The 12,724-nt window shown below is 52.9% G+C and overlaps 1 protein-coding gene across 4 annotated transcripts in view; it reads right to left on the reverse strand.

The window, feature by feature from the left end:
- The window catches only part of PRDM11 (PR/SET domain 11), a 94,234-nt gene that overhangs the window by 11,571 nt on the left and 69,939 nt on the right, over positions 1-12,724 (reverse strand). For 3 of the 4 annotated variants that reach the window (XM_041722202.1, XM_041722200.1, XM_041722201.1), the window contains exon 6: positions 3,042-3,229. In XM_041722202.1, the coding sequence (XP_041578136.1) occupies positions 3,042-3,229 (188 nt within the window). Of the gene's footprint in view, positions 1-3,041; positions 3,230-8,610; positions 10,805-12,724 lie in introns of those variants that run through there. The other variant, XM_041722203.1, reaches the window with a different exon arrangement.

A 12,724-nucleotide genomic window follows, 5' to 3' on the forward strand; every position in this document is an offset into this window, starting at 1 on the left:
TGTCTTTCCATCAAATGACTGACTTCAAAAACATCGGTGACCTCCCAACAGTAATTTTAGCCTGCTGCTTTAAAACGGCGGACATGGTTTCATCAACTGGGACAGAAGTGTGCTCCCTGGGGGTGCTGATGCTAAAGGGGGACCCTCAGAAGGTCCTGACAGCAGCCTGTGGGCCAGGAAATCTCAGAGGCTTCCTAGGTCAGGGCAGGGCCCTGCAAGATGACTCTGAGCAGTGACTTGGCCCAAATACACTTTGCAACTAGGCTTCCGAAAGCTGCGTTAGCTAAAAACCTCTGAGTGAAGGCCAATGGATCTTGGGGAGCGATCCAGATGTTCCAGGCTGTGACGGAGCCCTGGCTTCTTGCAGCTGATGAGGGGTGCTGGGCCCTGGGCCCTGTATGAATCTGGGTTTCCTACAGGTAATGGCACAAAAGGGGGTAACCTATTCAGGACACCCCTCTTCTGTCCTCACATGACTGTTTTGAGGAGCAATCTCATGTTCAAGGCCCCTGAAAGTCAGGTGGCTCTCACAGCCTACATTTCTATAATGGCTGAGGGGCAGAAAGGATGGAGATGAGTGCTTATAAAAAATGCAACGTGTTTGTATTACAGATCAGATATGACACTTGCCCATTCAGAATCTCTAAACATCGAGGGCCACCCTTTCACTGCTCCCGGACCAATCAGGCAGCAAAGAGCTGAGGATGTCGGGAGGTCAAGGCTACACATCCCCAGGGAGTCCTCAGGCCTCTCTGCTCAAAAGACAAGGTCATTCAGATTCCCTAGGATGAGTGGGAGACCTCTTTGGACTCAAGGCTTCCAGAAAAATCTAAGGGCCGATAAAGACCTTTAAAGTATCATGAAATTGATTTCAAAGGCTCCATAAAAAATGGGGAAAACACCATTGAATCAGTGACTCAATGTAGATCAAATACCATAAATTTTTTGAATACACGTATTAGATGCATCCTATTCTTACAAGAACACCACCCAGGCATAACTTACACTGTCTTCAGGAAGCAGTTCTGGGCTGAGTAATAGCCCTACTTATGAAGGACTAATAATTCATGCTCTGGCCTTTCTCAGGGCTCCAGCCTCCAATTATGAAGAAACCTCTTTCCGCGCAAGAACTTCAGTGAGTGAGCGTAGGGATCCCCTTTCCAGAGCAGGGCTGGCACACCGATCTGAGCCTCCACTAACTATTCAGAATCTGCCAAAGCTACAGGCTAGAGACAGCTACACATCTAAAGGCCACAGAGCTCACCACTGCTCCCAAGAGCTTTAGGACCAAGCCTCACCACTGCTCTGGCACCACCCCACGGTGCCTTTCAGTTTCCTACTGCTCAGCCTTGCCAGGAACAGACCCTCCTTCCTCCTGCATCTTCACAGGTCTTCGTGGATTTCATTTCAAAGCTCTCTGCCACGCCTCCTTTGAACCACTCCTGAAAGCTCACTCCCTTCTCTGAGCATTCCCCTTGGGTCTCTGGGCTCTCTGAGGATTACTGCAGCTTCAGGTGCTTTGGAGAAGACCCTGGGGGTGAGGGGAAGGACATTACAAATCCTGAAGAATTCAAGAAGATTACGGCCAAGGGATGGAACCTGGGTCCTCAGATATGACTTCTCTCGGGTTTCTTTTCTTCTGGTGGTAGGATTCTTTTAGAGACTTCTTGGCTGTTTTCATTCATTTCTTCTTTTATCCGCTCGACAAAGAATAATTGAGCACCTACTATGTATCAGACACATTTACAGAAGGCATCTTCAGAGGTCAAATGGAAACTGTGGCAATCTCATCATAGAAACATGCCTTCCCGAGTGAAATCAGAACCCCAGATCCGAAGAAGACAAGAGATGAGTATGTCTACTGGGTCTCCTCACTGCCCATCCGATCACAGATACCTTTTACCAAGTCAGGCAGCAGCTGTGCATTCAATGTCCATAATCTGTTTCATTCTGCTTTGTTTTTAAAAATAGCTTACTTGCAATGGGCCACCCCACCCCTGTTCATCTTCTCCACTCATACTCCACATGAAGATATATTTCCAACAAGTAGGTTGGTCCAGAATGTGATATGGCGGGGCTTGGGTCTAGCCCTGGTTCCTGGAACCACATGGACTCTGGGTATTTGAATATGTATTTTTTTAGTGCAAGGAAGGGCCCCCTGAAAGAAGGAGCCAGACTCGCCAGTTTGCCTTGGCCTGGCTGAGGATGGGGTAGGGAGGCAAAGGGCTAGGGCCTGGGGAATATTTTAAGCCACTTTCCAATGATTCCTTTAAATGGAGCCTGGATGAACATCTCATCTCCTGGGCACTATCCACCACTAAGGTCACCTTCCCACCTCCCTCCAGTCTCCTCCTTCTAATAGAGCTTGTTTGTTCACAGCATGTCATTAAGACTTCCTAATGACAAGAAACTAGTTTCGTCAGGGAGGTCATGTAACACTACAGCTTATAGGTCAGATCCTGGGCTGAGACAGACATGGATGAGAAGCCCAGCGCTGCCCTTCCTAGCCATGTGACCCTGGGGGAGTCATTGGACATATCTGATGTCCCGTTTCTACACTTGTGAGCTGGGGATCATAGTCCACATGGGACCATTAGAATTAGAAACTTACAGTTGAGGGCCTGCAGTGGTCAAGGTGGGCATTGTTCTGCACATATGACGTAGTGTTAGCTACTGCTGGGGCAGTGGGACGTCATAGCATCTTTCCATCAGTTTGACTTGGGGAAAGAGGATCAATTTTGATTAAATTTATGCGCTTGCCTTTGGGGCCTCATCTCTCTCAATACTCTAAAATGTAACAGGGTTTCTGAGGGAGGAGAACACACGGGAGTGCCTGCTGCCCTGCCCAGAGCTGCTGCTCACACCCAGACCACCTGCCTCCACCCAAGTCCCTCTGGGTCTCCCCATCGCTGGTATACTGCAGTTCCCATCCGTCCCCCTAGGACGGCTTCCTCTTAGGAAGCTCCCAGAGAAGCATTTCCGGCCTCCCCTGTGTTCGGTGGCAGGTGTGGCCCTCACCTTGGGGGAGGCTGGGCACTCACCTCTGGCCAGATTATGGTGGATGGTCTCCTGGGACATGCTGTGCAGGCGCTTCATGTAGTCCTCGCTGTACCAGACCCGGAGCCGCTCCCCGGGCCGGATGTCCCGACACGCTCGGAAGTAGATGCGCTCGCTGTGCTGGAACGCCAGCAGGTTCTGCTCCCTCTCCTCCCGGGAGATGACCACGTACCTGGGGGCGAGGGGGACAGGTAAGAACGCACGGGCCACTCATCAGTGAGTGCCTGCTGGGGCCAGGCATGGTGCTGGGCAGGGGTTGGAGGTCGGAGGACCACCAGCAGGTGGCACGTGTCAAAGTCTAAGGACAGTTGTCTGTCCGAGACCAGTCCCTGGGCTCAACGTCACCGTTTTGTGTGACTTTGAGCAAATCTCCGAGCCTCTAAGTATCTGTTTTCTGAGACTAGACATGCTGCCCTGCCTACCTCCCAGGCTCTGGTAAATATAAAATTCAACACCAGATACAAACCGAAAACTTGAAAGATCGTGTCATTTATTCCTCACTAATTTTTAAGTGCAGGGGTTCCCAGACACCCGAAGGCCTCTGATGGTGCTAAGTGTGGGGTTCTTGGGCTCTTTCCAGTATTTCACAAAGCCCAGCAGAAATAACCCATGTGACAAGGATGCCCAAAAAGTCAATTAATAAATGCTAAAGATCAGTATCTTTAAAAAGTGGGTGTCCAATGCAGACAGAAGATAAAGGTAAATAAGGTGGGGCTTGGGTCTAGCCCTGGTTTCTGGAAGAACCAAGAAAAGGAAGAACCTGGAAGAGGTTAGCAGCCACTTGTTAATCTAACTTATTTTAAGGTTAGGAAACTAAGACTCAGAGAAGTAAGTGACTTGCCCGAGGTCACACAGCTAATAAATGGGAGGTGGAGCTTTGAGGTCTATGTTTTCCCCCACTAGAACTCAGCTCAACAATGCCCAGATAACTTTAAAGTTCCGCCAAAGCCTCAGGATCTCTCCCTTACCCAACTCTCCCTGAAATGACATTTCCAACATCCAACCTGCCACCTCCAAAAGACGAGATGGCGTAACACCTACAGAGATACAGAGGCATGTAGAACATAAGGACCAGAGGAAATTATTTGGAGTTTTAAAGATCTGTGCTATGCGAACATCTAGCTAACTTGCAGTCAAAAATAAACTTATTTCCTTATGCTATGCTTTGTCTCAAAAACCAGGGAAGAAACCAAAGTCTGTCTGACTGGCCTAACCCAAAAAATCGTCTTTGGAGCAGTCCAGGGTAAACAATAATTCACAGAAAAAAAAATCCAAGTGGGTAATGAACAAATGAAAAGTATTCAGCATCACTAAGAAGAAACACAAGGATGCACATTGTCTCATTGGCACGGATTTCTCTCTCTCTCTTTTTTAGTGATAATATCCATATTGGCTAGAAAAGCATCTCCCATACTAATGGTAGAGAATAAACTGGCACGGCCCTTTGGGAAACAAAAGGGCAATATGGACTCGAACAAGTATTCGTACACCCACGTTCAGAGCAGCAGGAGTCACAACAGTTAGGAGTGGAGGCACCCTGAGTGTCCACTAATGGGTAAATGGATAAACAGAATGTGGAACACACATACATTGCATATCACTCGGATTTAAAAAGGGAAGCAAATTCTGATACATGCAATACCATGAATCAACCTTGAAGACACACACGAAGTGAAATAAGCCAGTCACAAAAGGACAAATACCGTAAGGTTCCATTTATACGAGGTACTTATATGAGTAGTTAAATTCATAGAGACAGAAAGTAGAATAGTGGTGGCCTGGGGCCTGGATGGGGCCAGGGAAATGGGGAGTTAGCTGTTAATGGGTATCTTGTTGCAGTTGGGGAAGATAAAAAGAGCTCCGGGGATGGATGGTGGTGATGGTTGCCCAATGTGAATGAACTTAATGCGACCAAACTGTACCCTTAAAAAAAAAAAAAAAGTCGCTACAATGGTAAATTTATGTGTTTTGTCACAAGTTTTGCAAAATTTCAAAAAGGACTGTAAGATGCAGACCAAGTAGACAAACTCTGCACACCACCACCCCGCCTGTATCATTGTGCAAAAACGAAAACATCGAAACGTCTAATATTGGAGCAATGGTTTAGTAAACCATGGTATATTCATACGATGGAGTGTTACTCATCTATAGAAAAACGTTTTCAAAGGATCTTTCATGACATGGGGAAAATGGTCCTGACAGAATGCAGAGTGAACAGTAGGGCTGGACACTATTTACCCTACGGTTCCAATTGTGCGTTAAAAACAAGCCTCAGTAAGCTACTCGAAGGAAATATACCCATGTCTTACCACTGATTATCGTTACAGGTGGATGGATCTACTTTATCATCTTTTTCTGTATTTTCCAATTTTCCTTATAGCAATTACTACAGTTACCCCCCCACCCCCACCCCACTGCCACCCCCTAAAAAAAAGACACACCCTAACGGCAATACCAGCATTGGTGGCAGGTCCTGGCGGCCAGCCGCATTGTGAATCTGCATTCACGGAGCCTCAGGCACTGCAAGCTTGAGCACATCCTGCCCCTTGTGGTCGGACACAGTCCCCTGTGGACTCGGTTCTACTTGGCCCTGGAGGAGGCCATGACCTTCCAAGGGGGATCACTAGAGTCCCGGGACCACTACAGCTGTCAACAGCAGCAGCACAGACCCCTGGGTGGTGGGGATAAGGCCAAGTGGGTCAAGAGTCCCCACCCCCTTTGGGAGGAGCAACCATGAGCTCCACCCTGTGGCGGTCACACTTGCAAGGATGCGTGGTGCTTAGCTCCCCAGAACTTACTTGGGTCTCTGAACTTAGCCTCAATGCATCTGTGCTTGTCCTGCTGACAAGCACATGAGCATTGGTCGCCCTGAGCTGGAGACGCTACTGTGATATCCATGACACCCAGTGACGCTGCTAACAAAGAACTCGGGGGTAGGAAAAGAGGACCCCTGGCCTAGTGAAGTCGTTCCGAACCACAATTTCCAAGTCGCAACTCTCCAGCACAGGGGTCTGCATTTCTCCGGATCTGAGATTCCTCCTGAATGTGCAAAATATTTTTCAGTCCCCAATTTAGTGAAAGCCTGGGATCTGACATCCAAAATTAATCACCCTTGTGGTTAGCACAGAACTGGGGTAGATCCAAATTTTCCTACTCCCAGATTCGGACGGCAAACCATTCAATCACCTTCTCTCAAAAGAATCACTTGGAGCACAGAGCACAAGGAAAGAGACACTCTTCTCTCTCTCTCTCTTTTTTTCTTGTGTTTAAGCAATCATTGAGCTCTAAAAGCTAGACTTATTTCCTCAGGCATTCAACTTTAGCAGCAAAAGAGATGAGGCACGCGTAACTATCAGGGATTTCTTCAAAAGAGCAACTTCTAGACTACATCCAAAGGTTTAGACGGATTCAGGTCAATTTCCCTTTCTACCTCCTGGTGGTTTCCTGCCCCATAAGAATCAGGATTTAGGAAGAGAACTCCAAATCTTTGCATTGATCACAATCCTCTAAGACAGATCAAAATTTGCACAGCATCTGGTTGTATTTGGTTGTTTCGAAATTTGGCACTTGAAATATGACATTTATGGCAACTCTCAGCAAATCGTAACAACCCATCCGGTCAAGAGGTTTAATGGAGCCAGCTAAGCCCCTACACACATTACCTCAAACGAGATCTCCTCTTTTAAGTATTTTGCAGTAACACCCCATGGTTTGATCCACTCCCAGAATCCTTGTCTAGGATATTCTCTTTAGGAAGAGCAACTCCTGTCCTACTCCATGGCTGCAGATGAGCAAGAGCCCTCCCTGGGAGACAAGGCTTCTAGGTAGTGAACATCTCTCTATCTGTTGAGTTTCCAGGTCACCACTTCTTTGGAAAGCAGGAACCGAGTATGTCAGAAGAAGGTAGAAAATGGCTAGCGCAGGCCACTCTATGAATGCTAGAGCTCATCTGATTGCTTTTCAAATCAGACCCACAGAGTTGGCAACCTTTGAAGCTATCAAGGGGGTGGATGGCCGTGGTGGTGATGGGGGGTGTTCTGGACTGGACGTTTCACGATGATAATGGGTTGTTTTTATTTTGAGCTCCTTGCTGACGTTGGGTACCGGGCAGATGAGCACTGAGACAGCACTTCTCACACCTCACCCACTGTGCCTTATCAAACGCACCCTATTTTCTAGCTGGGTCAGGAAATGACTATCAGTTCTAACCGAAGAGAGAAAATAATCCACAGGGCATCCATTCTGTTGGAGTCGGGGCAGACAGAGGTCAGCCTCAGACATTCCCACTCAGCGGGTATGTCTCCGATGGAAAGGAAACTGCACCCGTCACAGAGCCAGAAATGGGAAAGAGTGGCCAAGAAGAGGCCGGGCTTGGTTTTCTCATGAGTTTAGGTCTCTGAGGTGGGCAGGTCTTCGGTTCATGCATCCATCCACCCACCAGATGGTCACCCGGCCTCTGACTGAACATCACCCAGTCAGCCTTTCAAGAGGCCTTGGACCCTTGGGTGGGACTCCCCTTACACTGAAATTGGCTGTGCGTTCACTTCCAACCACCGGTCCCAGTTTAGCCTTCCTGTTTTGACGTGCTAAACCCACAAGCCCCATGAAAGCCAAGGAAAAGAAACTAAAAAAATTTCATCTGAAGTTCACAGGCTCTTCATCTCTCTGCCCCCTTTTGCTTCCACTTGATCCCTTCCCTCCCCAGGACCAGAGCGGGGGGCCAGCCAGTTACTGCATGGCACCTAGACCTTGCTGGAGAAGATTCTGGGCCCAGTTTCAGCCTCTTTGCCTGTTGCAGAAATCAGACAAGTTTGATTTCCATGGCCGTGATTTTTGGCCAAGAACAGAAGAGGATGACCTGGATTCCGAGAGGTCAAAGGCGAGCTGGAACGTTCCAGAGGCGCTAGATCTTGGGGACTTCCTGCTTGGGAGGACCTCTCTGTGTGACTGGGAGTAAGCCAGGGTAACGCCCAGGTTGGGAGACCCCTTCTCTTCTCAGAAGACTCCCAAAGGGACCCAGAGGAACCGCTGTGGTTACTCTGAAAGCCTCAGATCTAGGTGGGCAGGGTCTTGCCTGTGACAGATCCCAGGATCAGTGGGGAGGCATCCAAAAAACAGTTCATGCCTCATAGTGGTCCCTGAAATACAGTGCCAAACGGATAGCCCCTGACCCTTCTGGGGTCTCCCGCCGGAAATGGGGATTTTTTTCCCAGGACCCCTAACTTCTTTTAGGGAATTAAAGGTAAAACTCACTTAGCAACATCCTGTTTTTGCTGTGCAGAGACTTTAAAAACGGCTGAACGGTTTCCTATGTGGTTGCTTCACCTCACTCAGCTCATCGGTTCGGTTCTCTCCCTCGCCGGGCTAGCCAGCACGGTGCCCAATATACAGGGCATCCGAGCACTTTCGGAATCGGGAAATGCCAGGGGCACTGGAGCCCCTCTGGCCGGCATGCTTTCCCTCAGTCATCTAACCCCTGCTCTGGGGGCCTTGAGGTTTTCACAGGAAGCGAAGAAAAAGAATATACACCAAAGAAAGATCCTGGAGACTGGGTGCATTCCAAGTGTGAGATCAATTTCTTTTTATTGCCATCTTAACAAAAATACTTGGGAAGGCAATCTTTGATTCCAGCATTGGAGGGCAGGGGAATGCCAGGCAAGTCAAGCCACTGGGCTGTCGGATGGGGGGGGTGTTTGCTTTGGGGTAGCAGGAACCCCCAAAGAACCACAGACTGGGGAGATGGAGCTGAGGACACCGGGACATTGCAGTTGTCCCCCATGCTCTCTACATGGGACAAAGCGTGGTCTGGGTTTAGAAGCAGCACTCCTGGAACAGCCACAGCAGGGCACTGGGTAGAGCTGTCCTCCCAGCCCCCACCACGGCTCTAGGGGGGGGCAGACGTGGGAGACAGGAGGGCTGGGGGAGGACAGCTTCTGCTGGGGTCAGCCTCAGGCCAGGGAGCAAAGAGGACACAGAGCTGAGCTACACCTGGGTAGAGCGAAGCTGGCCACTGCCACCCCGCCTCCCTCCCTGCCTCCAGGAACCTGGCTGCCTCTGCACACTCCAAAATGAAACATGAAGCTAGAGATGTGTGTAGCTAATGCATATGCAGCCCAAGCAAGCGGAGGCAAGGCATGCTGGAACTTGGATGGGACAGGAGCCCTGCTGGGTTCTTCCAGAAGCCAGAGGAGGAGTCATCACCTTGTGGGTGCCGAGGCTGGGGTCCTGGCTCTCCCCAGCGCCCTGGCTGTCAGCCTTAGAGCCAGGGCAGGGTGGGGGACTCACCTCCTACACACTGCTATTGCCTCCCACGGGCTGAGGACAGGAGCCAACACCCCTCCCAACTCCAGATCTGGCCTCTGACAGGGATGCTGGACAAATCCACAGACCCGGCTTCCGGTCCTGTCCCCTCCACCCCCACCCTGCGACTAACTGTTGTGTCATCTGTCATCTATGAAATGCAGGTGATGGTGGTGACAGTAATACCCGGCTGGGCTGCCTCTCCGGCTGTCCTGAGAACCCACTGAGATCACACATCTGCAAATGCAGGGAAAGCATAAGGTGCTCTAAGAATGCCAGGGCAATCTTCTCCTTCCTCCGACGCCATCCCATTCTTCTCCCCATTCCATGAGAGGCAAGCACAGCAGCTGAGCACACGCACCGCAAGGGCAAGCGGAAGGCCAAGGCAGGGGCACCACCCGCGGCGCTCGGAGCCCTGGGGAAGGGGAGGACGGGCCCCTCCTGGAAGGACTGAGCTCCCCCTGCCCATCCTCAAGCTTCACCCGCTTCGGAAGCAGCAGAACCAGGGCATGGGAGGCGGCTGTGGCAGCCCTGAGGTTGGCAAGCAGGCTTCCATTCAGATGCTCCCCGCTCTTGCTCCCCTCTTCCCCACAAGGCCCGCTGCCGTGGGTGCCGACCGAGAGGAGGCCGCCGCTCCAGGGCCAGCAAGCATCAAGCAGGCAGCTTTCCCGCATCTTCAGCACCTGCCAAAGATGAGGGAGTGGGGCTCAATGCACACACTCTGTTGGAGCCCAGGGCCGCCGACCTGCACCTGGGGAGCAGATGGCGGTCTCCCCAGGATCCTACAAGGGTCATTGGTCCTGGACATGAGAGACTGGCTCCCATCTCGAGGCCAGGCATCCGTTCTCCACTTCTCTTCCTCCTGCCGTGGACTGGCTGCGTTAGAAATTGTGCTTTCTCTTCCGAGACCTGGTAGTCCGTGCAGGGGCTGGCGCCGGGGGAGCCTGCGGGGGCTCAGCCGGGGGCGCCTCGGCTTGAGGGGTCGAGCCCACGGGGGCAACCCCGCCTGGCCCCCGCTGAGATGCCTGAACCCCGTCTCGGATCTCTGTCAGCGTCTGGCACATCTGGCCGACGCGGCTGGTCAGCTCGGCCATGGTCTGGCCGATGGCGTGCATGCTGTTGGCCATGTCCCGGTGCACGGTCACCAGCTCCTGGCAAAACTGCTGAAACGCTTCAGTCTGCTGGACATGGGCATGGAGGAGCTGCCAGTCAAGGCCTGCGCCGGGCGGGCTGGGGTGTGGCCGAGGGGTCCTGCAGGCGGCCTGGGCCTGGGCCGACGACCGGGGTAGGGCCTCTGGCTTGGGGCCCACCATCTCGGACTGGTCTGAGGAGGAGGAGGAGCGGACCAAGGTAGGCCTGGCCAGGTGGACCTCTTCCTCTGCTGACCGCTGAAGGGGCACCCGCAGAGGCTGCCTCGAGGGCCCGGGTGCCTCCTCGTCTTCGTCATCTTGAAGGACAAGAAACAAAAAAGGGCAAATGGTTACCACGGAGAGAAAGGGTGCAGCCCTGGGCTCAGGCCTGCCCGCAGAGACACACCTGCTCCCCACATCCCCGAGGCTCACGGGCCAGGTGCCCCTGGGGAGGATGATGGGCGTCAGCACTGCCCAGGCCCCCTTCCTCCTGCAGGGACAGCACCACTCTTGTGGGGGAGCCTGGGGGCAGAGGATTGGAGACCAGACCCAGTGTTGGCAGGTCTACCCGTTCTCTCCCTTCATCTCACTGTGACTCAGTTTTTCTGCAAAGATGATGCCTGCACTGTCCACCTACCCGCCCCTTGCCCACCGAGCAGGACTGTCCAGGGCGCTAAACAGGAGACCGGACAAGAAGGAGCTTGGCAAAGCCTAGAGTCGCACCTGCCCCAAGGCGCTCTGTGGTCCAGCCTCCCTGAGGCCGCCTCTGACTCGCGGGGGCCACCTTGTGGCCTTGCAGGAATCTGCAGCTTTACGCCACCGCAGGGGTGACCAGACCCGGGCGTGCAGGGCAGGAGAGCCGCCTCTGCAGCCAGCCCTGATGGCCCCCCGACTCCCAGGTGCCCCCCCATCCCCGGCAGACACATCGCTCTTACCCTCACACCGACTGCCAGTCCCAGGGAGGGGCCTAGCCCCTGTGCCCTTGGGCCTGGGCTCTCTTGTGAGCAAGGCTATGAGCTGATTCCCATGGCCGGAAAAAAAATATATACAGGTTCCCTGCCTGTACCAGAGGGGCTAAATTCAGAACCAACCTCTGCCCCACCCCCCCAGGAAGTGACAGAGGACAGACTCATCTTGCCCCCAGCCACAAGCATGCCTCCCCAGGGTCCCAGGGCCTCCCTTGGGCCCACACGGGAAGAGCCCAGTCACTTATAACCGCACTTGGTGAGACAGCTGCCCCCCCACCCCACCCTCTGGGGATCCCAGGACACCCATTCCGGCATGGCAGGGCTGGAAGGAGTAGGACAGGGGGAGGAGATGGTGCTCCTTCCCTTTCAGGGCCCCCTTCCACAGAGCCCCTGGCCTCGTGCTATAACAGCTGGTCGACTGGCTGGGAAAGGGGGGCTGGCCCAGCCTGCAGTGGAGGGGTCCTGGGCCCCCTGCCCAGCCCAGGTCACATTTGGTAACCTCATTACCTTCTGTCTTAGGGAGATGGAGGAGAGAGCAGGGCAGGATTCAGGGAATGGACTTCCCTGTGTTCTAGGCCCCCTTCTTTTTCTCAGAGCTGGGTGGAATCACCCTGAAACTTAGCAAAACACTGCTTCACAGGGAGCTGGTTGACCAGAGTTGGCACACATGGGCTTGAGCCCTGGTTCCAGATCTAGCTCAGGGCCACCTCTGCTTCTGGAACTCAGCAGCCTTGTCTCCATAGCAAGGAAGTCAGACTGGATGGTCTCTGCTCCTTTCTGAGTCCCCAAGAACTGACTCGGAATGGCCACCTGTCAGGAGCCCCGGCCAAACAGGAAATTAGCACAATCCCTATCCCAACGGCCAGGGCCAGGGGCCTCAGAAGGGAAGCAGGGTCTTTCTGAACCACCTTTCCCAGGCTGGCCAGTCGCTGACTTCCCTGGAGTCCTCCTGCCCTGCTCCATCTCTCAGAGGCCAGACTCCCGTTGGGACCGTGGGCTGAGTGTGAAAGGTGTGTGTGTGCAGGAGCAACCGAAGGGGGTGCAGCCCCAGCACAGAAGGGCCTGGACTGCTCCCTGCTTCAGGTGGGCCCAGCTGGAACCACAGCCCCAACTACAGCCCGCTGGGCCAGGAGATTCTGCAGTCAGGCCCCCAGCATCCAAGTCCATCCTGGGACACAGGAAGCCCAGGAGAACGAGGCAGAAGAGAGGCAGAGGGGGACGTGGGGGCAGTCCGGACAGGGAGCAGACCTGGTGAGACAGGCAGATCTG

Source organism: Vulpes lagopus, chromosome 11, assembly GCF_018345385.1.
Source record: "Vulpes lagopus strain Blue_001 chromosome 11, ASM1834538v1, whole genome shotgun sequence".
Lineage (NCBI taxonomy): Eukaryota > Metazoa > Chordata > Mammalia > Carnivora > Canidae > Vulpes > Vulpes lagopus.